Here is a 26,913-nt window from a genome sequence, read left to right as displayed (position 1 = left end):
GAGACCTGCCATATGTTTAAGGAGCCCTTTAACTCCCATCACAAGCTCAGACAGGTCTGTGAGTGAACTTTCAACACATATTATGAGGTGTTTATCTGAGCTGCATTATTTTTTGTCATGTTACATGGTAATTACAGCGTAAAATATGCTACTGATTTTTGCTTTGGAAACAGCATGTATTGTAAGATGTAATTTTTTACACTTTTCCCTAAAAGTATCCGTCTGCTTTTTGATCTGTCTTGTATTCTGACATACTGTCCTGATGTAAAAATAACGAAGTTGAGAGTCAACATTTTCCATGTAATCAAAACTTAAAAAAGTTTAAATAACAGCTTGAATCTTTTGATTGATGTCACAGATCCTCACTTTTTTTTTTTTGAAGAAAAATAACATGAATTATTAAAACTCTGGGGCATTTTAGCGCATACATACGTCCCTGTTTTATGTTTAATTGGCTCTCTTTGCAGCAGAGGTGTTATGTAAATATATTCCACAGAGGACCGTTTGACATTTTGTGGAGCACTTGAGCCGTAAACCGAGTTTTGTCGCTCTGATCTGATGTGAGGACATGTGAGGATTATTCATGCCGATTTTAAACCATTCAGGATGTTGTCCTTCCCCATCTCAAAAGCTTTTTGTCAAGCGTATATAAAGAAATTTACAATGTGATTTTTCAGATTTATCATATTGTCATTCTAGCCAATTAAATAGCTAAAGATAAGAAACCTTTTCTTTGGAAAAGGTTAGATTTTATTAACAGTGTGTATGTAAAGCTCATCTTGACCTCTTCTGTAACCCAAAGCAAAATTGAATCAAGGAATTGTACATGAGACTCTGTGTGATTAATGTGAAGGATGTTTTAAAGTCAACTTTGAAAGAAGAATATAATGTGTATGTAATGTTTAAGAGAATTATTAAGTTGTTTTTCTCTTCAGCAATTGTTCTGTGAATAGAGATGCTTTACCTTAGGACAGTGCTTCTCAATTATTTTCTGTCACGCCCCCCCTAAGAAGTAGTAAACATTTCGCGCCCCCCCAACTCTCCGCCGCGACTGTAAATAGTATAATTTGTCTATAAAATTACACATCTGCAAAACATTGTATCCTTATTAACATTGAGAAAACACAAAAATAGAAATATCGATCAACTTACAACAAAGAATAACTTTATTAACATTGTTTTTTAGTCTGTAACAGAAAAGACTTAAAATGCATCAATTTGCCTGAAATAAAAAAAATCAATCCTTATATAAAGTATAATATTTTTTTACCATTTGATACTGAAAAATTAAATTAAATATATCAATAAATAATAATAAAAAATCAAGCGGCTAATCAGCGTGATTGGGGTGTAATGTCTTTAAGTGACGGTGCAAAAAAAAATCACTTCCTGAAAAAGTATTTTCCCCGGGGGCTCGCGCGCCCCCCCTGGTGTCGCTTCGAGCCCCCCCTGGGGGTCCCGCCCCACTATTTGAGAAGCACTGCCTTAGGAGGTCAAATTAAATAACATACAGCAAGATGTGAAATACACTGTGCATAATTTGTTTATACGATGTAGGATGTGTAGGATGTGTCTGCAGTTTTAAAGGGACACTCCACTTTTTTGAAAATATGCTAATTTTCCAGCTCCTCTAGAGTTAAACATTGTATTTTAACTGTTTTGGAATCCATTCAGCCAATCTCCAGGTCTGACGCTACCACTTTTAGCATAGCTTAGCATAATCCATTGAATCTGATTAGACCATTAGCATCAAGCTAAAATATAACCAAAGAGTTTCAATATTTTTCCTATTTAAAACTTGACTCTTCTGTAATGACATTGTGTACTATTATTTTGTTTTTGAACCTTAAAAATCTTGATTTTTCTCAAAATTGACTTTGCTGACTCTATCAACTTCAAACAAGTTTTTGTCAGATTTCAACAAACTATAGATCATTTTTTATAGAGAATGTCAAAATATCAATAACTCATTTTTGAAAATTTGCTCATTCCGACTCAATTTGTGAGCACGGGTCACATATAATATTGATTAATATAGTACAGCCTGTGTTAGTTTAGTGTTACAGTAATTGCCGTAATTTAGGTGACAAGGTTAAATTGTATTTACTGTACAAATCCTTTTAATGACGTAAGGGCTGCAGATATTCCACATTTTATCTCTATCAGGAGATTGTGTGTTTTATGGCTCCTGCCAGCTGAATGTTTGCGGTCATTGTGTCTGAATAAAGCAGAGTAGTTTCTTCTCTTTAGGAAACGTCTACCATTGGGCTTTGCGACTTACACGTCATGTAATATGAGCTCGTATTGCAGGTATTTGAGAATCTTTGATTTTTCAGGTTGGGATGGGAACAGACATACACAGCGTTACTCTGATCTCCAGGAACTGAATCACATGGCTTCTTGCCCAGAATCTTTTATACTGCCAATCCTAACACAACGCTGTCATGTTAAACCAGGAGTTCAGGCTGTAGTAAAACATAATAGCCCACAGATCTATATCCCAACCCCTGGGAGCAGCACTACTCCACAATCCTCCATTATACAATGAGATTAACCGTATGAACTCGCAGCACTTGCATTTGGATTGAATTATCATTATAGCAAATATAATATTGAAGACGGGCAGATTCATCAATGATCGTGCTGGTGCATCATGACTGATCAATAAATCAATGCTGGCAAACATTGTCTTTACAGTGAACAACGAAGCGAATTTGATCGTGTTAACGCGACAATTTTTTTTCTCTGGTGTTCAGGTGATGATGTGGAGGATAAAAGAGTTCTGGTGTTGAGTTACCCTCAGTATTGTCGGTATCGCTCCATCATCGTGAGACTTCGGGAGCGACCCACCACTCTGCTTACCGACCAGGTGGTGCTGGCACTGGGTGGCATCGCATCCTTGACCAACAACACCCAGATCCTGTACTGCAGGGACACATTCGATCATCCCACGCTGGTGGAGAACGAGAGCGTGTGTGATGAATTCGGTAAGTGCTCGTGTCTGTGACCTTACAAAGGCTGATTATGGCTTATTAGTTTGTTTAAATACTAATAACTTAATAACTTGCATAACCCGTCCTGCTCCCCTGTCTGTGTTATAAATGATAGCTTTATTATACTATAGTTGATGTCATGTGGCTGATTTTTTTTGCATATACATTTTTATGGATTTGACATTTTATCCAAAGTGACCTACAGTGTATTCAATGTATCTTGAGAGGACCCATATCTAGGAAACAAAATAATGTTGCACCGTGTGCACCAGTGATTGTGCGTTCACACCAGACATGAATAAAGCGTTAATCGCAAGTGACTTACATGTTAAGACGCGATAGACGTCCTGCAGCATATTTCGCGCAAATTGTGTCATTCGTGCCGTCTTATTTGCCCAAAACTTGCTGCAGGATGTCTATCGCGTCTTTGCATTGACTTAACATGTAAATCACTTGCGATTAACGTTTCGTTAGCGTACGCGATTGATGCAGCCCGAATCATGTTTGATGCGCGAGTTGAATAAATCGGAACTTTGCTGGATATTCACGGCCAGTGTTGGGGGTAACGCATTACAAGTAACGTGCATTACGTAATAATATTACTTTTCTGAAGTAACGAGTAAAGTAACACATTACTTTATAAATGTAGCCTACATATTAATATTTGAGTTACTTTTTAAAAAAAGTAGTTGCAAGTTACTTTTCAGTTTAATTAATTTGATGTACAAAAACAATGTACTGCATTAAACTAAACGTATTAACGTAGATTTACGTTCTCTATGCGTGCGTGCCTGAGCGGGAACCTATTCAGTCAGAAAGGAAGAGGGCAGGCCAGAGCTTGACATTTTTGCTACGGAAATATGCAATTTTCTCAGTCATAAAAGCCACCTGCAAGGCCTGAAAGCGATCAAGCCTCAGCCAAGTAAGAAAAAGTAACGCAAATGTAACTTAAAAGTAACTTAAGCATTACTTTCCATGAAAAGTAACTAAGTAATGCAATTAGTTACTTTTTTGGGGAGTAACTTAATATTGTAATGCATTACATTTAAAAGTAGCTTTCCCCAACACTGTTCGCGACACGTTAAACAATCAGGAGTTTGCTTTAATAGTGACGTAACGAGCGGAGACAGAAATACAAAACAACAATAGAGGATGAAATCATCAATGTCTACATTAACGTTTCATTCGTGTACGCGATTTTGCACGAATGACGTGGCACGAATTGAGCGTTTCTGCCGTTTGATGCGCGAGTTAAAAAATCTGAACGTTTGAGGATATTCGCGACACATTAACCAATCAGGAGCTTGCTTTAGTAGTAATGTAGTTACAATGTCGCAAGTGGAGGCAGAAATACAAAACAACAGTGAAGGACGAAATCATCTTTGCTATATGTGGACACCCGGAGCTGTAGGACACATCTTTGTACTTTTATAGAAACAGAAATAAAACGGATCTTGCTTGGAAGAAAGTGAATGTGGAGGTCGGACAATCTGATAAGTTGTAAAAAACGCTCTTTACTCAATTTTAGCTATATATATATATCCAATTTAGCCAATTCGCGTCTGAATTTCATGTGCAAATGACGCGTAAACTGAAAATGTTCAACTAAGCGTGAATAGCGTGACTTATTCGCTTCACTCGCATCTGGTGCGAACGCACAGTAAGCAATCCCATAGCAACCACCAGAACATCCCAGCACTGCATAGCAACACCCTGGCAACCACCAAGCCCTTTAGCACCATGTAAATGTAGTTATTAGCTATTAATTAATTTAAAGATCAATTGGTATAATTGAGTGAGAGATACAAATGAATAAAATGATTGATATGAATGATTTAGTTATTGAGTCAGTGCTATATCTTTATTAGTTAAGTGATGTAGGATTGTGTATGAGGACAGACAGGGTTATCATTGTTGTGTTGCCTTATAAACAGGAAGAAATGACTTGAGCCGATGATTGAAATGGACACTCTTAGTGTGCTGAGTCGGGCGCTCGCTTCATGATCTAAGCTGAACTGAGAGACTGTTTTTACACTGAGGTCTGAGTCCATCATCACCCGTCTACTCGTCGTGTCAGAAACATATTCCTTCAGAAGAGCTGCTGTGATATTAGAAACAGTAATGCCATGGTGAGCTGTATGCATTAGCTGGCTGTAAACTGCGTCAGTCACTGACTGAAATTGAAAGTTTAACTAATTTGCACGATTGTTTTGTATCTGCTGGTGTATATTTTATGCTAATGGTATCGATACTTCTACAATGAGGTTGTTGAATGCTTTTTTTCTGATTGGCTGAGAAAAGTTCCATGGTTATATGCATTATTTTTCGATAAACGCACACCTGACCTGGTATAATCAGAATAATTGAATTATTTATTTATTATTTGAAAATAATGCACACCTACGGTGCACCTCATGTCGCATTTTTACCTTGGGTGTGCATTATTTTCTAACCCACTGGTCCTTGAAATCCCTGAAAGTTTGTGAATCTGGGGAAAAAAACTCAAGGCCCTGGGAAGTTTTTAAAAATATACATACATAGATACAGGTCATTGAAAGTGATTAGATCTATTTTATGCAAAAAGTTTTCTGGAAAAAAAATAATTTAATTCCCTGTGTAGTGTAGGATAATATCATTCAAATTTTAGACTTTTTAAGCACACGTGCTAAACTGTTCTCTTTAAATGCTTATATCTTCTGTATGCGAATGTTGATTCATACAATTTGCTTTATTGCATAGTTGTGTTTGACACATGAAAACGTCTCGGGTTGCGTATGTAACTGTTGTTCCTTGAGAAGGGAACGGGACGCTGTGTCTCCCTTGCCATACTTCCTGCGTTCCTATAACGCCATCTTTGGCAATATTTCAGATAGCGATATACTTCCTGGCTCCCGTGGTCACCCTGTCTTTGTTGTTAAGCCTCCCATTGGTTGAATTTGATATACACATTCTGACGCATTTACCCCTGGAGGCGTCCCCAAAGTGTCACCGCGCGAGTTCCCTCAAACGGGAACTGTAACAATGTATCTTAAAAGGTAACACGATGTAACCTTGCTCTCACTTGAAATGTGTCCCCACATTTAGTCCTTGAATTTGAGGGTATTGGACCTGGAAAGTCCTTGAAAGGTCCTTGAATTTAAAGATAACTAAGGTGTGGGAAACTGTAAACATTATTACATGATGCACAATTAAACTTTTATCCAGATTTTAAAACAACCAATAGCAATGATATTAGAGTAATATTTCTAGATGATTTAATACTGGGCGGCTGCTCCATTTATTTTCATTTGTTATCTGATGACGACACCAATGTAACCACTAAAATGTGCATTCAAAATTGATTGACAGGTCTGGTTCAATGAAAATTAACCTACCGCCAGCCCCACGCTGTCACAAGTGCTCTTGGCAAACATAAGAGGCTTGTAAAAGACTTGATACACACGCGCGAGATAGTTTGGGGTCCATTTGGCAACAACACATTCATTTTAAATAACCCGCAGCCACTAATATTATACCCGACCCGTGTCTGAGGCACACGTGAAACTTTTAGACCCGAATCCGTTCGGGCACCAAGTTTTCGGATCTAAGGGAACCCGTGAAGACCTCTTGTACCATTACAATGGCAGCAGCTCTGAGGCGTGTCGTCGTTAATCTAAGGCCAAAATCGAAAACTTCAACACAGTTTTGTTTTGTAAGCACTAAAAATGTTCCTTTAGGAAAAGCAAATTGAGTTACATCGTCTTATGGGTTGTAAATCTTTGTATGACATACTCAGCTCTTCCAGATCTTGTTTTTGCATTCCAATAGTTTGAAGCTTTCAGCGTGTGAGATAAAAGTCTATACGATCACTCACACATCAACGTTTTCTTTTTAATTGTCTGATTGTGATTTAGCTTGAGGTCGTGCTTATGTATTAATTTTAAGCACTCTGCACTTCAATGTTTGCGTTTATTATTAGATCGGATTTGAAGGTTATTTCAAACAGTACAGTGGTTCATGTGTGATGCAGTTTACACTAAGGTCGAGTTACACGCTTTGGATATTGGATATTGAATGTAGTTTTGATAGAGATGCTTATGTAACGTCATTTGAAGATAGCAGTGAACAATCACACACAGTAATATTGCATAAATGTGCTCCAATGTCTTTAATGGATGTCCATAGGTTCATAAATATACAGAAGAGTTAAACACTGTACCCTTCTCAAAAGCATGTTTGAATGGGGGGCCTGCAGGGATTTTCGTACGCTGATTAAAATGTCTTTGTTCTCACCAGAGCTTTAAACAGAACACTGACATGCTGTATTACAACCCGAAGAAGTCATTTTGTTTAACTTAGTAGGGTGTGTTATTTATTAAGCTTTAACTCAACGTATGAAGTCATTGTTCAGAAACTCTGGAGGAATAGATCTGATTTGTAAAGCCGAGGCAGATGAGAAAATCCGCGAGAGAGAAAATAAAATATTTGAGTGCTTTTTCTGCTCGGAGTGACGGTTACTTGGCGGAAAATGTTCAGCGTTTAGCCTTGTCATTAACTTTTTGAAGCGAATAACAGTGTTTCCAAAGGCTTGGCAATGGAGAGGGGAGTTCTCCAGTATTGAGTTCCAATGCATTACAGAACAAAGATCAGAATGGAAAGCAATGCTATTTAAGGATGAATATGGCAGATGTGATGTTGAATATTTTTATTCATTTGTTCCTCTGCTAATGGAAACGACTGCAGGGTTTGGCTCACTCGTATGCCTCTTTAACAACAAGATGTTAAATTGACTCAAAACTCTCATCCTTTAGTAAGTCATTTCAACCAAGAAGGTCTATAATAACCGAAGATAAAGCACCTTTTAGTTTAAATGACACTTGGGAGAATGGCACAGTGACAGCAAAAATGCAACATGCTCATATTGAGATAGCGAAAGGAAGTTTCATTGAATGCTTGTTTTGGATAGTGTAGGATGTTTTAAGATGGAGTTACTAAAGTTACAGTATGTTTTCGTAGTACAGTGAACTCCTTTATCGCAAAACATCAAGGAAAATGTGTTTCTTTGTGGTATGACCACTTATTAGAAAAATACAGCTAAAACCTCCTAGAAGAAAACAAGGCTAGGAAAACAGACAGAAATAGGAGGGAAATACTTGAGGATATACAGTAACAGGGGTTTTGGAAAGGCAGATGTAGGGAGTTAATAGGAATGTGTTTAGAGGTTGATATCATGTAATGGCCACACTGTTATTTCTCTCTTGATTCATTTCCTGTCTCTCAGGTGGTTATTTTTAGGACGTTTGTATTATTATGTGAGCATATACTTATGATCTTAAAGCGTAATAGCTGCATGGAAGAAGTAAGAAAAAAAATTTAGTGTAATGCCAGAAAAGCATGGAGCAAATGTTTCATAAGTTGTTCAAGTCATTATGGAGATCTCATGTTATCTTGCTGTAGTGTCCATCTACAGTAGCTGCCCCAAGATTAAAATCTGATTCATTTAGCATTGTCACGTAGGCATTACATTATTAATGTTAACTATATTACGCTGCAGCAATATAACATATTACATATATTACATATTACTTATACCACAGGTCTTTTGAATGCTGTATTCTGATTGGAAGAAATGTTCCGTGGGTATGCATTAATTTCTGATAACTGCACACCTAACTTGTCAAATGTCTAAAAAATAGGCACCAGAGCAATGTTTGTGGTAACCGTGTTATAAGAGGAATAATTGGCTCTGGTCCTTTGAATTATTTGAAATGATTTGCATTGCACCTTGGGTGGGCATTATTTTCTTATAATTCAATGGCCTGTCGTCAATTATTTTTTACATATATTATATAATCGCAGAATTAAATAACCCAGCTAAATCAGCATATTTTTATCAGCATAATAATTTTTGAACAATTACTGTATTTATTGTTGTCTGGCAGTTCCAATAAAAGGTTTTACTGGATGGATGTGTGGATACATATGGTGCACGTGCACCACATCCATATTAAGCTCTGGTGTGTGGGTTATGGTCAAACCAAATGTTTTGTAGAGATTTACTGCTTTTGTAACAGCTATTATGGTAACCCCTAACTAGGGATACACCGAAATGAAAATTCTTGGCCGAAACCGAAAACCGAAAAAAGGAAACCAAGGCCAAAAAACCGAAACACCGAAATAAATTATTATGCCAGTTATTAGTACAATTGCATTTATGGCTATCACTGTGTACTAACTTTACTAGGGGTGTGTGACGAATAAAAAAAACTCACAGTTCGGATCACATTACAGTTTTTTAACTACTAAGTTACTAAAATCTTGATTTATAAACGAGACATCGCAGACAATTCGGCGCAAATTACAAAATTGCCATTACACAGAGTTACTACAGAAGGAATGTGCGGGCATAGGAGAGAGAGAGAGCTCGCGCACAAGCACATAGAGAACCAGTGTGTGTGGGAAAACACTGCTAACCTTTCATGATAAACTCGAATCAGTCGTCTTCTCTGTCAGTAACATCTGACGTTTACGTGAAAATGCAAGTACACAGAGGAATCCGCATGGAAAACACATCCAACTTTTAATTCTTTCACTCAGTGTCATGTATGAGAGGCGCTGTCTAGGGGCTTCACGCACAGAGAGAGAGAGAGAGAGAGAGAGAGAGAGAGAGAGAGCGTGCACAAGAGAGGCACCACTGAGCGCTCACAACAATAAATGAAGCCGTTTTAAATAAAAATGTAAATGTTGCGACCATTGTTGATTTTGTGGCGCACACAAACAAATAAATGTATGGATAACACTGCCAGGAGCAGAAGCCGCCATTACGCGAGATTAATGTAAACAGCGTGACGCGTCGCGTAGTCGGCGTAATCGATGACGTCGACGCGTCGTTGCAGCACTATTGAGCACGAAGGGGAGGGGTGGGAGACGACTGATCACCGTGAGTGAAACCCAAGCGCTAGCACACAGATGGGAGGGGCGCGGTTGACATTCATTTTCGGTTTACATTTTCGGCTGGATTTTTTTATTTCGGCCCGAAACCGATAATGCCATTTTCGGCCGAAATTTCCGGCGACTGAAATTTCGGTGCATCCCTACCCCTAACTGCACAAATTATGCCGATCTTTAACAAGCCAGTCAAAACGGCACACTCGACTCCCATTAGTTTTAGTGGCTCATCGGAAGTCTTAAGGGGGTCGCAAACCGGCCCCGCAGCTCAGGGTCGAGTCTCGTCTAGGACAACTCGAAGGTATCGTAAACCAGAAGTGCACATTAAATAGCTTCGTCAGATAGCATCTACTTTAAAATGCTAAATATACGTTAGCAGCCAATGTTAATCGTTGATGATTTGGGACAAATATGATGTTATTTAATGTTAAATTATGTGAGTGGCGCTCTGTGGCGCGATTTGAGCAACTTCCTGAGTCGTAGCTGGGCAGCGCCGGTGTGCGTATACTCATAGAAAACAATGTGTTAGATTTTTTTTAGAATAGCGCGGCGCTGAGCTGCGCGTCCTGTGTGCGACCCCCTTTACGGTTCATTCACATGGGGCGAAAGCGTTAACGCTTGACGGAAGGCTTGCCTAAAGCGTGGCCAACAACCAATCACAGTTGCCGCAACGGTCTTGCATAAATGTTATTGGCTCGCACTAGGTTAGTTGCACAAGGCGATCTGATTGGCTGGCGCACGCATTGGCACTTGAAAAGTTGAGAAATGTTCAACTTCTGCTGTGAGCAACAGCAGTGACCCGACGTTGACGGATCCACAATTTAGTTCTGCTAGGCATGACCTCACTCATTAAAAGTAAATGAGAAGCGTTAACGCTTTCGCCAAGCGACAATGGTAAAAAATTTGGAACAAAAATTGAGTAGTTACCGTCCAGAAGCGTCACCTTCCGGGATTCCCTTTCGTCTACATCCGACGCTGAGGGATTAGCATGAAAGCAACGGAGTTCCCATTTCGTCGATATAGTGACGCATAGGGGCACCCTTCGCGTCTTCATACTGACGCTGAAGGCGTTTGAACATGCTTCAGATTTTGACGCCTTGGGGAGTGAGAATGGGTTGGTATTAACAGTTAATGACATTTTAATGACAAATTCAATTTGTATCACTGGTAAAAAGTGGTCAGTTATGTTGTCTTGGTAATGTCAAGTTGTCATGACATGTTATGATGTACTGGTTAATGTCAAGTTGTCATAACAAAGATATCTCAAGCAATGTCATATTTGCATTAAAAATGACATAGTTGAACAAATGACACTTAATGACATAAATGTGCATAAAATCTCCTTTATGTTCATAGCACATGTCATGTCATGATTATAAAGGTGTCATGTCAGGTTTATAAACAACATCTTCAAGTAAAATGTTACCAATTATGGCTTAAATACTATTTGTGCTTACATGTGGTCTTTATAGATTAATGGCTCACTTTTAAGGATTTTTTAGTAGTTGCCAAAGGATAAAAAAGATCAGAAAATACAAAAAGCTCCACCACACACTTGTAGAATAATTTTTTGTGTCATTTTTCTGCTATTTTACTCCTTTTACTTTCTTTGTTTCCATACATTCATTTCCACCTTTAAGCTTGTAAAGAAGAAAGTACTTAACCATGAAAACATTAGAAATGAATTCCATCGAAAGTGTTCATGATTCCTGACCCAACGCATCTGTTTAAGGATAAACGAAATGAATAATTAAAGGAGCGACCTTTCTGCTTCTGTGCCAGTCTGAATGGATTTGATGGGCAGGCAGAGAGGATTGTGGGTAATCCAGCAGGGGCCGTGTTGTGATGGGAATGCTGCGCGTATGATTACAGTATGATTGATACCCACCGCTGCGGGGATTTTAATGATAGCTTGTTGTTTTGTAAAAGGATGGGAGCCATTTAAATTTCTCAGTTTAAGCGGTTGAGTGTTAATAATTTGCTCTTAAATAAAACGAATTACAGGCGCCTGCGTGTTTCCCCCCTGTATCGCGGTTTCGGCAGACGGTGCGTACTGGTTTCGTCCGCCGTTTCATTTAGATGCTGTGTTTACCACGTACGCCGCAATAAAAATGGGTCATTTATTTCGTTTCCCTGCAGATCTACGCAGTGCCATCGAAGAGGCACGAGGAGAAACCTTAAACAGACAGACGTAAGCGCGAATGCTCTTAATAAAACATTTGAAGTATTTTATAAGGATTGTGAAGTGGTGTTGAGGGATTGGTTGAGATGTTAGTATAATATTAGGAGCAGGAGCTTTTAGAGCATGAAGACTTTGGGGAAAAGCGAGCCATGGTTTCTGGTTTGTGAATGTGGCTTTTCAAAGCTTTAAATAATTGGATGCTGGGAAAGAATTCATCATTCTATAAGCAAGGAAGTGACCCTTTTTTTTAAACATTGAGAAACAACAGACACTCCCTTTTTATTCCCACCCATCGAGAGACAAAAAAAGCAAGCTGCAAGTGCAGAATAAATACCTATGACACAGTTCCTGCCTTCAGTCGTAGTGCTGAAATAAACAAAGCTGTCTTTATATTGATTCAGCATTTCCAGTGAATTCGTGTCACTTCTCTTTTTTTATTTATGGCAGCTGGTTCTGTTTAACATTATATGAGGTTCTCTCAACACTGCTCTTCTTCATTAGAGTCGAATATTTAGTGGTTTGTTTGTTTGACAGTGCACAGTTCACCAAAACATAAGCCTCCACTAAAGCAGGGACGTATCCCACGTTCTCTCTCTCTTTCTTTCTTGTATGTGCCTCCCACCAGATTTAATGCTAAAGTTATTAATGCCGTCCAGATGTACTTCCATGTGTATGCGAATGGAAAGCCACTTTCCACTGTTATTCTCCGAAGAGAGATTGTAAAAGGAGGTTTAAGTAAACAAAATGTTAAAGGATTATTGTTTTCCACACTTAATGGGATACGATAGTTTATCCAAAAATAAAGTTACTGTCATCATTTCAGATGCCTCATTTTCTTCCAAATTCATATTGGTTTTCTTCTAAAGGAACATTTATAAAGAATGAGCATACAGTACTGTTCTTCTCCATTTTATAGAAAGTCCCGAGCGTCACACTCCAAAAAAAGCAGTAAGAAAACATAATAAGATTTAAATATGATAGGATTTTCATTTATGTAACCCATACAGTCTCTCTTTCGCTCTCGATCATTCAATGGCTCTCATTGCAGCAGTCCTGCCATTGTTTAAAATGATGTATGAGATCATACTGTAAATTTGAAAATGTTTCTTTTCATCTGCTTTATTTGATTCCATTTCTTTCACTTGTTTCACAATCTGGGTTGGATTACTGAAGGTCATGCATTTTTAAAAGCCCATATGCCTCATCCATGTGTCTTATTAAGTATTCAAGGAGAAACTGAAGGGACTTTTTTCCACTTTTACAATTCATACTTTTTATCTGATCGCCTCTTGAATCAGAAAGTGTTTTACCTTCGAGGAGAATTTACATAACTGGTTGGTGAGGTCTAATATTTCTCATATTTCGTAATGAATAACATACAGGCTTACACCACATGCAGATTATTACCAGTAAGTGTGTGACGTGTACGCTGCCTTGAGAAATTCACTGCTTTAAATTGATTTTACCGTGGATCAGATTTTAGTATTTATTTGATGACTTATTTATATTTTACATACTTCTCCCAGTCCTGAAACACACTTGCATATCGTATGTGAATGCAAAAACATTTATGTAAGCTTGATTTGACTTGTCATGGTCATAACACATGCTGCATTGTCTTATTGTATATCGGTGCTTATTTCAGACATCAGCATAAAGTGTTTTCTTGTAATACTCATTCTGAGTTTGCATACAGTAATGTGGCATATTTCGTAACTCAGCAATGGTGAAATCACACATGCATTCCTGTAAGTCTGCTTGCTGAAGTTTACATATCATTAAAAAGAGGTGTGGTTGACATAAGCCCTTTTTTTAACAGATTATGAAAATACAACTAAAATGCGTCTGGGATTTGTCTGGGGATCGTTTGATTTTAGTTCATTCACACTGACAATGATTTTTTCTGAATCTGTGCTTGCATTGATACACATCCCATTAAAGCAACACTATGTAGTTTTTTACCTTTAAATAATGTCTCTAAAATTATTTCAGTGATAGAACAACTTTTAACCAGACAAACTGTACTGTTGCTGCAACCTGGGCAGCCTCCTAGCTGCTACAAGCATACTCTGAAAGTGGTGGTGGAGGGTAGAGCACACAGCCCGCCCCTCCCCCTGCCTGCAGAAGAGTGTCTGATACCAGGCACTGTTGCGCTTTTCAACCACATGGGGGAGCTGTAAGTCATTTTTACATGGAAACTACATAGTGTTGCTTTAAGATCTGCAGCGTCTAAAGTTTGGTTATTATATGTGATTTCTCTCTCGAGAAACCACACACAGGCATTTTTGTTTATGATAATATCATAAAGGAGCGCATGACGCGCTGTTGTTATGCTAGCAAACGATCTCAGTTTTAGCACGGACCTTATCTCTGCGTTGTTTTAGTGTGTAAACTTTTTTATCATGTGTCCCCCATGTCGAAGAGCTTAATGCTGCGTTTACACCAACCGGTAATTCAAAATCGCGTCTACCGCACCTAGTTTGCCGCTTGAACAGTTTGAATGCATTCAAGACGCGCGGAAAAGGCAAGAATTTGACGCGCGTCAGAGGCAAAATCTGCTTCTTGTGGGAGGGGCAAGTGCTGTGCGGTTATCTGTTTGCAAGATGGCAAATGTTGATTATGCATTTTACGAGAGAGTTACCGGTTTGTATTTGTTCACCTTACTATAGGAGGAAAATAAACGGCGCGGGTCGATAAACGTCACGTGACTCAAAAGTGAAATGTGTATTTACAACTTACCAGGTTGCCCAATGTCCTCACTGACACTCTTCCAAGCGAGGTCCTTTATATTCCTCTCTCTATAGAAATAAGAACTTGTTTCGAATAGTTCCAGGTGACGGCTCACGGACAATATCAAACGTTCATTCAGGTTCAATGAGTGACTCCGGGCGGGGCTGCCGCCACAGCAGCAAGCAGGCTTCTGATTGGTTAACATGGCGCGAAATTCCACCAAAGTTCAAATTTTTAAACTCGGGCGTCAGCCGCAAATTCGCGTCAAACGCAAAATGCACAAAAAAAAATCACCATTCGCGTGTACCACGCCAGACGCTCAGTTCACGCCATTTGCGCAAACTAGACGCGCGAATATGCAGAATTGCGTCTACCGCGCCAAACGCCTCATCCGCACCACAAGACCACCAGGCGCACGTCAACGGGTCTTTACATTGACTTAACTTTGAAGTCACTCGCGCTTGCCGCCTCTATCGCGGCTGGTATAAACGCAGCATAATGATAACTACAGCACATTTTGTGCGCCATTATTTCTGTTTTTTGTTCACACAGGATGCTTCCGTAAATGTTACGGCAAGGTCCCTTTTACAGGAATGATCTCAGAATCAATAAGGGACGTTTACGTTCACACAGAAGGCTCACTGGCAATTTTACGGGACTTTTCTGGGATTAAGGTGCTGCGTGAATGAAGTTATAAGGATCAAGGCTTATTTGTTAAAATTTCTCAGGTGTGTGTCATGTCAGGACCACCATGCCAGCCCACTCTGGTTTTTCCATGCAAGGCTTTTGAAATCAGTTTTCTTTTTGCGTCACATTGGGACCGGGTTCAAATTTAGCAGCTGTCCTGTATACATTCATGAATCGCACATAAAATTGTCCAGGAATTACTTAAGGTTGAAGCCAAGCGAGGAAAGAAAGGCAACAGTACGTAGTCTCCGAAAGAATTTTCCAGTAAGTGTTTTGTAACACATCACATTAAAGTAAAACCAAATTGCCATTATTTCCACCTAATGCTCCCGGGGGTGTTGGAGGTTTGGCATTCTGACAGATGAGAGTGGTACAAACTAATTTATTTAAGAGCTGAGATTTACACCCAACCAGCACACACACATTCCTCCGGTCTGTACATAGTGTCATACGTAAATCTTTAGTGAAAATATGATTTCATCAGCATAGGCCAACAATGCTCTGTTGTAGACCCAGCAGAGCGGCATATAGCCCACAAAAGATAGCCCAAAATAGGATTTATTAATTTGAAGGTAAATGGACCGATCACGTCGATGGGCTTACAATATCTTCACCCCATTCTTTAAGGACACTTTGAACATACAGTAGTGTCGCTGTATTTTTTCTCCCTCCTGAAAGACATAAAGGTTTTGGTCTGTTAGATGTGACATTTGAGGTTTCGTTGGTATTTTTAGCATCCTCCGTTGTGATTTGGACTAATTGCTCAGTTGGCTCCCTTTAGTTTTAAAAGCTCATTCTTGGCAATAAATCCTCCGGAGAAGAGTCGACACTTCTCGCTTAGACGAATCGCCTCTTTTCTTCTTCTTTCTGTGTTCTGGAAAAGAGCCGTGCGTGTCAACACTTGAATAGCTTTTGTACTGTTGTAGAGTATGTTGAGAAACACAGGCATGATGTGCATTGATTCAAAATGCTATGCTGGGAAAGTAAATATTAAGCTTGTTTATAGTTGCATGTATTCCCTGCAGATTACTTCACTTAATAATTCATGCCAAATAAAGAACTCAACCTTTCAGGGCCAGAGATTATTCATATGAAGTGACTGTTGTACCGGGTGAAAATGACTCTGACCTGTGGTTTACACATCAGCAGTCATGTGGAAGCTGGATGTTCCAGCCTGATCTCACGAGAATTTGTACATATTTTACGAGTTGGCTAATTCATATGAAGTATAAAAATATATGATTATAATAAAAATTAATAATGAAACCCCACCCCTAACCCCAGCATCACAGGGGCAAATCGTACAAAAATGTACAAATGTACAAATGTGGTTGTAGGAATAATACGAATTAGCCACCTCGCAAAATGTATACATTTCTATAAGATAGCGGTGGATGTTCAGATGTTTTTCAGGATGGGAACACATCCAGTGGAATTTAATACTGTTCGAAATAAGCTTTAGATATCATTATCCCATAATTTTTGGTCTCGTTTTATAATGTCTGTATTAGTGGCAAAAGCTGTCACAGATCAAGCCTCTAACATTTATTCATAATGAACTTAAGCACTGAAGTGATAATTTTTTTTTAATTGCGAGTCTGTTTAACTAATAGTGTGCATGATTCAGATGCATGTTATTTAAAAACTAGAGCAGTCAAAAGATTAATTGTGATTAATCGCATACAAAATAAAAGTTTGTTTTACATAATGTGTGTGTGTGTGTGTGTGTGTGTGTGTGTGTGTGTGTGTGTGTGTGTGTGTGTGTGTGTGTGTGTGTGTGTGTGTGTGTGTGTATACATATATACACACACACACACACAAAATAAAAGTGATTTTTTCCATAATATAATATATAATGCAAAAAAATCACTTTTATTTTGTATGCGATTAATCTGCACTAATATATGTGTGTGTACTGTGTGTAATTATTATGTATATCTAACCACACACATACATATATTACTTTTTTATTTATATATCTATTTTTATTTGTATAGAATATATAAAAATTAGGGCTGTCAAAAGATTAATCGCGATTAATCGCATCCAAAACAAAAGTCCGTGTCCACATAACATACGTGTGTGTACTGTGTGTAAACATTATGAATATATAAATACACACACATTCAGTTATATATTTAAGAAATATTTGCATTTAAATACTGTATATACATTTATATTATATATGAATATAAATATTTTATATATAAATATAACCATTTTTTCTTAAATATATAGGTAATTGGGTGTGTTTTTATATATAAATAATAATAATACACCGTACACACACATATGTTATGTTAACACAAACTTTTACTTTGGATACGATTAATCGCGATTAATGTTTTGACAGCCCTAATAAAAATATAAATAAATATTTATACACATGTAAATGTTTCTTAAATACATGCATGAATATACATAAACATTACACACAGCACACACTCATATAGTATGCCAAAAAGCACTTTTATTTTGGATGCGATTAATCTTTGCCCAGCACTATTATATATGTTATATATATAATTAAAAATAAACATAAATAACATTTTGTATACATGTATGTTTGTGGTTATGTATACATATAATTACACACAATACACACACAAATATATTATTTAAACACAAACTTTTATTTTGTATTCTATTAAAGGTACAATTTGTTAGATATTTGCAGTAAAATATCCAAAAACCTGGTGTTATATATTTTGTCCAGCTGATTACTAACAATATCTATAATGTTTTCAACTACTTGTAAATTATGAGAAAATTGCTGCCCTAAACAGTGACACGGGGCAGTGCAGTCGCCTGTAAATGACGTTAATATCTACGTTAGCCTTTGTTACTGCCTTTACTGACGTAAAAACCACATGACAACAGTGCCGTGGACAAAAGCGACTGTCGGGCCACTCGCTTTTTTATGGTAAGTTTGTTCATCTGAACACTTAATTCTGTGCTGTGTTAACAAACCATCGTATTGGACTAATACTGTAACATCTATGACTAACAATTGCGTTTTGAACATTACATGAAACCTTGCATAATGAAAAAAAACTATGTCATCAAACACAACATTTATAAAACTTGATTACTTTACCTCTTTACCGCTTAAGAGCATCATTAATCGACGTCATTGTTATTGATTTGATCTGGCGCCCTCTAGCAGCGCGTATTATACAAATTGCATCTTTAATTGTGATATTATGTATATATAAAGGAACAGTATGTAGGATTGTGGCCAAAACTGGTATTGCAATAACAAAACTTGTGGCTAAAACTGGTACTGCAATCACCCAACTGGTGGCCAATACACAACATGACAACATAAACATCAGTTGAGGGCTGCAACTCCACTTTTTAAATGACAATATCATGGCCAGACCACTGTTGTCACTGATATAAGTATTTGAAATGAAAATGATTTCTTAATGTCTAGTGACATATCAGGGACATTTTATGGTTAATTGATATAAATTTCTTACATACTGTTCCTTTAAGTATTTCTATGAGTTAACCCAAAAGCTAATAGATGAATGGCAAAAAAATAACTGTTACAACACTGCTTATTCAATGACCAATAAACAGATAATAATAATAATAATAATAATAATAATAATAATGTCACTAAATTCTGAACAAAAATGTAATTTAAAATAGTCTTGTATCGCAATGTGCATCGTATCGTGGCCTTGTATCCGGATACGTATTGCATCGGGAAATTGTTGGCGATACACAGCTCTAAAACTTACCTTACAAAAAATACTGGTGTGCAAAATAATGGCACTGATACATTAAGATATGTCAGTGCAAATTGTTTTTAAATTAATACATTTTAGTCTGTGACTAGGATAAGGTCTGTCTGGGAAACCTGCCCATGTTTCTAAACCATTAGCCTTGTCAATGTGTATTTTCTGCAAAGGAGATTTTGATTAAACGATTGTTCTTTACATTCAGCACTTATATCTGCTACAGTCACATACATCTCATTATCATTATTGATATAATATCAGCATTACGTTGCACTCCAGTAACTGCACTCTATAATATCCTGCATTAGCTGGTGGGACTTGCAACAACAAGGTCATTGGTTTAGTTCCAGGAACTAACACACATAAAATGCACTACAAGGCACTCTTAAAGCCAGATGCATAAAACTGAAATAAATTAAATAGTAAAACGTATGACATGAGCAACTGAAAACAATATTAATATTGATAAACCTCTATATATTTCTATAAATGTCATATTACATATATGTTTGTGTGTGTGTATAGTAAATGTTTTATTATACTACTTTAAAAATGGTATATGGCCTTATTTCTGACATGAAAATAGGCTCTCTAGACAGGTCAGATAGCACTTGGGAGTTTTATTCTCATTTTTCAACACTGCGTTATGTGGCCTGGATTTACAGGCGACGTTTAGATGCAGCTATTGCCCGTCGTATGATTTATTACCACGCTAACATCCTCAGTGCATTTCCCCTATAAACATTTAATGAGAGTAAATTCGTGGATGTGAAAGAAAGGCGCATGAAATGTTTCTGATAATAGCTTTAAAGTAAACAGAGCTTCAAGGACTATGTTGCAAGTCCATTGGGAAAACGCTGCTTCCTTGTTTGTGAAGCGCTCAATTGTATGGTTAGTATTTTAGAGCTACGTAGCCATTTGGTAATGTAAAGCTGTCCAATGTCCCATGACTGCGCTGTGCTTTATCTCAACTATCCTGAATAAAATGGTTATCTGTGGAATGAATGCACTCTTGGTTTTTCTCCCCAGTGACTGATGTTTCTCTCTATCATTTTTAGTCGGGCAATTAAAGGGCCGCTGCTCTTAAACAGAGTTTACTGGATGCAGATGAAAGCGGCATACCATTTCTCTGATTTGGGTATTTCAGAATGTTAACACATGTTTAAAGATGGATTTATAGGCTCTTTATGATATCGCAACAAAAATGTGTTGTTTTCCCACAGTATTGCCCCGTGACCGGTTGCACATTATTGTACTATAGATTTAAACTTCAATACATTACACTAAAGCTCTTTGTTTGTCCACCGATATTTCATTTCCTAAAAAATACATTATGAACGCTTGACTGTGCGTGTTATGTAACGTCACACGGCTTTCTATTTGCAGCAGCCTTGAGCTTTTTACATCAAATTAATCCTTAAAAGGCTTTTCCTCCTGTCTAAACAATGACCAATAAACACAGCAGCAGCTCACAGGGAAACTTCAATAACGCGCTCATTACTCAGATGGATATTTATAGTTTAACATACTGCTTAATATCTCTCTCTCTCTCTCTCTCTCTCTCTCTCTCTCTCTCTCTCTCATCTGAATGTTATCAGTAGGGTGCTTACTGTTCTTCACATATTAAAGTTTTATCAGATTCAAGCTCTTAGCATAGCCAGCAGCATTGACATATTCAAGATTCATATTTGACCATCTGTACACTTTTGTTATACGGTAAACCAGAAATCAGTCTGTTATGAGCAACAAACCCTATGGATTCTGAACTGATGCATATTTAAGTAGATTTATGGTATATATATTTAAGTGTTTATGGGAAAAACAGTACTGCTATCATAGTGAAGCAGGTTTAGGCATTGAAGTTGATGTAAGGGGTAGTGTTAAATGCGGGTTTAGTTATTTATTTGTTCAATGTACAGTACAATCCTAGTCATATGGTGAAGGACTCATCCGTACATATTACTCTGTCTTAAAAACTTTCTCCTTGATTGTACTTTTAGTTAGACTACATGACTTCATGTATTGACAAGTGGGGTTTTGCTTTTTTTGTTGATTTATTTCCTAGAAAATTTGGGTGCTACATAATAAAATGGCCGTCCTTTGGCATGTGCTACAATCTTATGTCGTATGTTATAGATTTTAGGGAAGCACCGATGTATTTGGTGCCTCATACTCATACTGTGTGATTATTTGAATTTGGGTCACATGATACTGTGGGAGTATTGCATTTTGGTCACGTACACACTGCATATTAATTTGGTTGTCAATTCACCTTTTAAAGGTGCTCTAAGCGAATTCACGCGTTTTAGCCCATAAAACATTTTTTGTTACATACAGCAAACATCTCCTCACTATCTTCTTGCTGCCTGTCCGCTGATCAAGCTGTAAAAAAACCTGATCTCTGTAGACAGCCTAGGCTACAAAAAAAACAAAGTGGCCAAACCTACCATCAGAAACGATGATAAAGTGTTCCAGCCAATAAACAACAAGAAGGATTTGGGGGTGGGGGTTAGGCGCATTCATGAAAGCACGGAAGGAAAGGGGAGGAGTTAGCTACGCTCCGTTTGTTTGAAAACAGTTCAAACATCAACAAAAAGTAACGTACAGATTCGCTTAGAGCGCCTTTAATGCTTAATTCTGTTCTGTACACACACAATTCAGTAATTATTGGGACTGACAACCACATTCTACAACCGAATTAACTCCTGCAAAATGCCGGTAGTGACAACCGCATTTACAAAACTCTGCATAGTATGTACATAACCATAACCGAACTGAACAACTAGTAGTTAATAAAGTGTTTAAACGTGCATCATGGACATGACTTGAAGGGGAAAAGGTCTTCTGTACGTGCGGTGCAGAAAATGACAGAGGCACGAGCGTTTGCTGACTAGTGTTGCCAGATCTTGCACTAAAAAAGCGAACAAGAAAAATCCAATAATTAGCCGAAATAAATCCAAATGCTTTACCTCAAAGATCAAAATATTGGGGCCGGCACCTTTACACTGTATTAACAGCAAAACTTGATCGCTTTATGAGCCAAAAGCCATAAACAGTTAACAATGGATTTCCACCAACTGCGGAGCGACTGCAGACTGGCTCCGCTGCGTGAAGGACTCCGCCGTCCGCCAATACCCACCAGTTCCATATTTTTTGCAGATCGGCTGCATGCTGAAGTGACGAGGATCCATGAGGTCTCGCAAATTCACGTGATGATCACGCGATATCAAGTTATGTCTCCACCCATTATGATGTTGAATTATGAAGTTTTTACAAACCAGCCCAGATCACAACACCAGATCTCGAGAATTCAGCTTTGATCACGCGATATAGTCATGGCTCCGCCTTGCGGAGCTGTCCGGCATACATCAAAAATAGAAGCTCTGCGTATTTGTGCCGGAGGGCTGCGGATGGCCGGAGCTGTGACGGATTCGGAACGGAGTCAGTGGAAATACAGACACCATACACAACGCCAAGACTGAGGTTTATTGGAAAACATGTATGCCCCAACATTAAATTACACATGAAATGAATTACATAATTAATTGTGACTGCTGAGTTAGCGCTATATGCTAGTTAATGCTATATGCTAATGTTTAGGCTGAAGTTCCACTATTGACATTATAGTTACGTTTTGCAGGTTTATACTGAAAAAAAAAAAACTTCCCACTCAGAAACGTCCACTAACACTCTCCAAACTATTGATTATTCCTCAAATGTTGTATCTTCGTCCCATACAGGCTCAAACATTAAGGTCTGTTATTTGCACACAGACAGAGCTACACACATAGCACCTTGAAATATTTTGATATATGTGTGTTTATAATTTGTTTCTCTCTTAAAAAAAGCTTATAAAACACCTTGAATAAAAACTGTCATGTTGAATATTTCATTTATTAGTCAGTGTAGCTCAGGATTTCGGTATAGTGACTTATACTCAGTGACTGGAGTCTGGACACATACAGGCATGTGATTGATTACGACTCTGTGAGGCTGACATCAAGTTTTGGAGGACTCTGGCTTTTCCGTTATGACCTCGTGTGAACAAATGGAGTGAAGTGATATCGCTGAGTGATTGATGATGCGCAAGTCCACTGAGATCAATCTGATTGGCTGAATAGGATCATGTGACTCGGCTCTGAGCCGATTTGAGTCATATTCAGCATGTTTGACTGGCATGGTTTTCTGTAGTCTTCAGAAGGATAGTTTTTTTTTGCATTTCTAATGCATGCTTATGTATGAGCAAGTGCATATTTAATAATTGCATTATGTTCTGCGACTCTGCATTGCCCGGCCGTGCTGAAAGTGAAACCCCTGCTGTGAGCTGTTCCAGGTAAAGAGCCAGATTCCCGGCAGGTGCTCTCTGAACACTGAGCCATCCATATTCATCTTGCTGCATGCAGAGGACGGCCGACTTTCTGCACTTTTTCTCTTTCATTTGACTTTTTCTATTCATTAAGGCATTAAACATCAATGACATCTTGAATAAAAGGCCAGCCATCAACACATTTGACTGCATACTGTAGCTATTATGAATTAAACATGAGATTATCTGGTTATTGCTACACTGTATATTTCAGCCAATTTAAGTGTACTTATAGTAACTAAACAACATATTTAACAGGAATTCAAATATGTAATATTATTTTTATGAATTAATATAAATCTCAATATTATATTAAATGAATATGTATTATTTTATGCATTAATAAAAATATATATATTTTTAAATGCATACAAATATAAATTAATAAAAATTTAATTAGTACAGAGTAGATCTCATTATGCAATAACAAGAAACATGGTGTAAAAATGATGGTGATTCTTGTTTGAATTGAATCAGACAGTGTATTAGTTCAAGAATTACCCATTACTTGTTTTAAATTGAAAATAAGCTTAATGACAGATTATCTGACTGATGTGTGAAACAAAACATGCTAAACGCTTTATATAATACTACTGCAAATAGTGCTGCACAGATCGATTGGTGTATGAAATGAAAGTATCATAAGAACGACTCAACAGTGCTACTTTTGAATTGTTCTTAAATGTGTGATGCTTTGATGTCACACGTCGATCGGTCTGCACAGTGCTACTTGAAATCAAACCCACCTATGGTTTCTTTGGTAGCTAAAGCTAAAACCGAGCATAACTTGGACATGACACTATTGACAAGCAACCCTTGCTTTTTAAAACGACAAATTTTCTGGATTCAAACATTGCTTGAACGTGTTATAATAAAGGTGCACATGAACAAAATATATAACACTGTGTAAGTGATTTTCGGATATTTTAATGCATGCATTTGTGCCTTTAAGTGAGATAAACAAAGGAATATTATTGCTCTGAAGTTGCTTTCATATCTTAAGATATTTGATGCACTTCTCAGTTGCTTTTCATTTAAGAATCAACTTTGTTTCAGATGATTCTCCTTGATATAACAGCATGATTAAATTGATCTGTATTTTATAGAAACAATGCTAAGATATTGTTTATTTATTTTTAATTGCACCATGAAAAAATAACTATTAGGGGGCGTGCACACCAAAGCTTTTACGTCCGCGGCCGGCGCATGTTTTCAATTGTTTACAATGGAAGCTCTGCGTTTTTCAAAAAGCCAGCAGCTCGCGTTTTTTTCCACAATGAAAATTGCCGCTCAACGTTTTTTCCGTGCTCAACGCTGAGCGTCGAGAGTTGAAAGAGATTCAACTTTTGGGTGAAAGCTCCGCTCGTCAATGTCAGTTCTCACACGGCCATCCAATCACAGTGTAAGAGGAGTGGGACAAGTATCACAACAACCAACCGGTATCACTGCTAGCAAAGCGGTACCAGACGCGGTAGAGGCGGCAAGCGTGAATGATTTACATGTTAAGTCAATGCAAAGACGCGATTAGGCATCCTGCGGAGCGGTAAGCTTGAATTGAGTGCTGCCGTGGGAAACGCGAGAATACAAAAATCGAAACTTCGGCAGATTTCCGTGCCGACTTAACCATTCAGGACCTTGCTGTAGTAGTGAAGTGATTACAGGAAGCGAGCGGCGTCTCAGTGGAGTCGCAGAAGCCCCTCCCATGAATGTCTCGAATGACTAGAATTTCACGCGTGAATGAAGCGAGTAAACTCAAAATGTTCAAGCGTCCAACTACGCGTGATTATTGACAAACCACAGTGTACAATTAAACTGTAGACATATCAAACACCGAACGCTCCCCTAATGTTCCCATATAGTTCCCATATTTTTATTGGGGAACCAAATAAGAACATTCTATGAATGTTACCTGTACTGTAGGTTCTTTTTTAATAACCTTAAGAGAATAATCCCAGAACATTAGTTTCTGGTTCAGGAAACGTTTCCTTAACGTTAGTTAACTATTCTGGGAACCAAAAACTAGCCTTAAAAATAACGTTCTGTGTACCAGAATTTGTGTTACAGTATTGGCCAGGACTGTGCTGTAGATCTTTTTACCAAATAAAATGATGTGTCAAACAATATACTGTAACAAATTCCATGTGGCAGCGCTGGAAGTTGTGCATAAGCACCGAGTCCTTTTGTTACACTTGTACACAAGTGAGCGTTAGCTCTGGAGTTATGAGGAGGAGCAATAATCAGGCCATATGGTATCTCCTCTGCTTTAAACTTCCAAGTAAAGATATGTTTGTCAAAGCCCTGTTCCTCTGAATTCAACCCCCTCCCACCCCTCCGGGGCTTTAGGGCACAAACATGCTTTGCATAATACACCAACATATCAATGACCCAGGGGACAAATTCGCCTCACATTGTATTTCACTGTAATTAACTGTCATTACACTGAGTGGTTTTGGGAAATAAAAAAGGCAGTTTCTTTACGAAACAAACGAGATAATACCTCCTGCGTTTGTTCTTAAAGAGCTTGCCGTTTATTTGATTATATACGGTCGGCGTTTGACACACATCTCTGAAGCAAACTGCAGGGCCCAGGATGGGATCACATAGCGCCGTATCATTCATGCAGAAATAATGAAGCACCATTGTGAAGAGGTTCTTTAATAGCCCTCCGCTATGCTTAAACAATTAGTTAGCGCAATGCGCCTCCCCTGCCATTTGGAGCACAGAATCGCTCGACGAATCATACATCATTCCGGGGATGTAAACGTGAGGAGAGAACATGCTGTTTCAACAAGGTCATTGGAAAGCATGCGAGGAATAATTACAACACAAGAAGCTCCTGTGAAAGAAAAAACGGCCACTGGCCTAAATTGGATGGTGTTGATGTGAAGGGTTAGTCTGAAATGTAAGTCATTCCAAGTAAGCTGCTTGTCTGGAGAGTATATTGAGCAGGAACAATCCATAGGGGTGGGAGGGGTGTGTCGCATTATAAACCTTTTTTAGCATGGATCATGAATATTAATTAGCTGTCCGTTGTTCCTTCAAAGGAAGGCAAGTGTCAGCTGTCATAGAAGATTATAAGTTCACTGCTGAAACAACCAGTTGACAGCGACTTCTGAAAGCTTGAATACAGGTTACTTTAAATACAGTATGTGCTTGTTAACTTAAAATGGCCTGATTTTGAGGTGTCATGGGCACGGTCTCAACACAATAGCTGTTGCGTGTGAGACAGCAGCATCATGCTGGTTCTGGACATTCCTCATTCAGGGCAGTTTTAAGGGA

General features: G+C 38.1%; 1 protein-coding gene across 1 annotated transcript in view; it reads left to right on the top strand.

Moving 5' to 3' along the window:
* arid5b (AT-rich interaction domain 5B) overlaps window positions 1–26,913 on the top strand; it is a 143,196-nt gene that overhangs the window by 46,360 nt on the left and 69,923 nt on the right. Inside the window, exon 4 of the mRNA XM_055175639.2 lies at window positions 2,757–2,987. Within this exon, the coding sequence (XP_055031614.2) occupies window positions 2,757–2,987 (231 nt within the window). The remainder of the gene's footprint in view (window positions 1–2,756; window positions 2,988–26,913) is intronic.

This window comes from Misgurnus anguillicaudatus, chromosome 4 (assembly GCF_027580225.2).
Source record: "Misgurnus anguillicaudatus chromosome 4, ASM2758022v2, whole genome shotgun sequence".
NCBI classification, from domain to species: Eukaryota; Metazoa; Chordata; class Actinopteri; order Cypriniformes; family Cobitidae; genus Misgurnus; species Misgurnus anguillicaudatus.
Note: the sequence above shows the minus strand (reverse complement) of the source record. Positions and strands in the feature narration are given on the sequence as shown.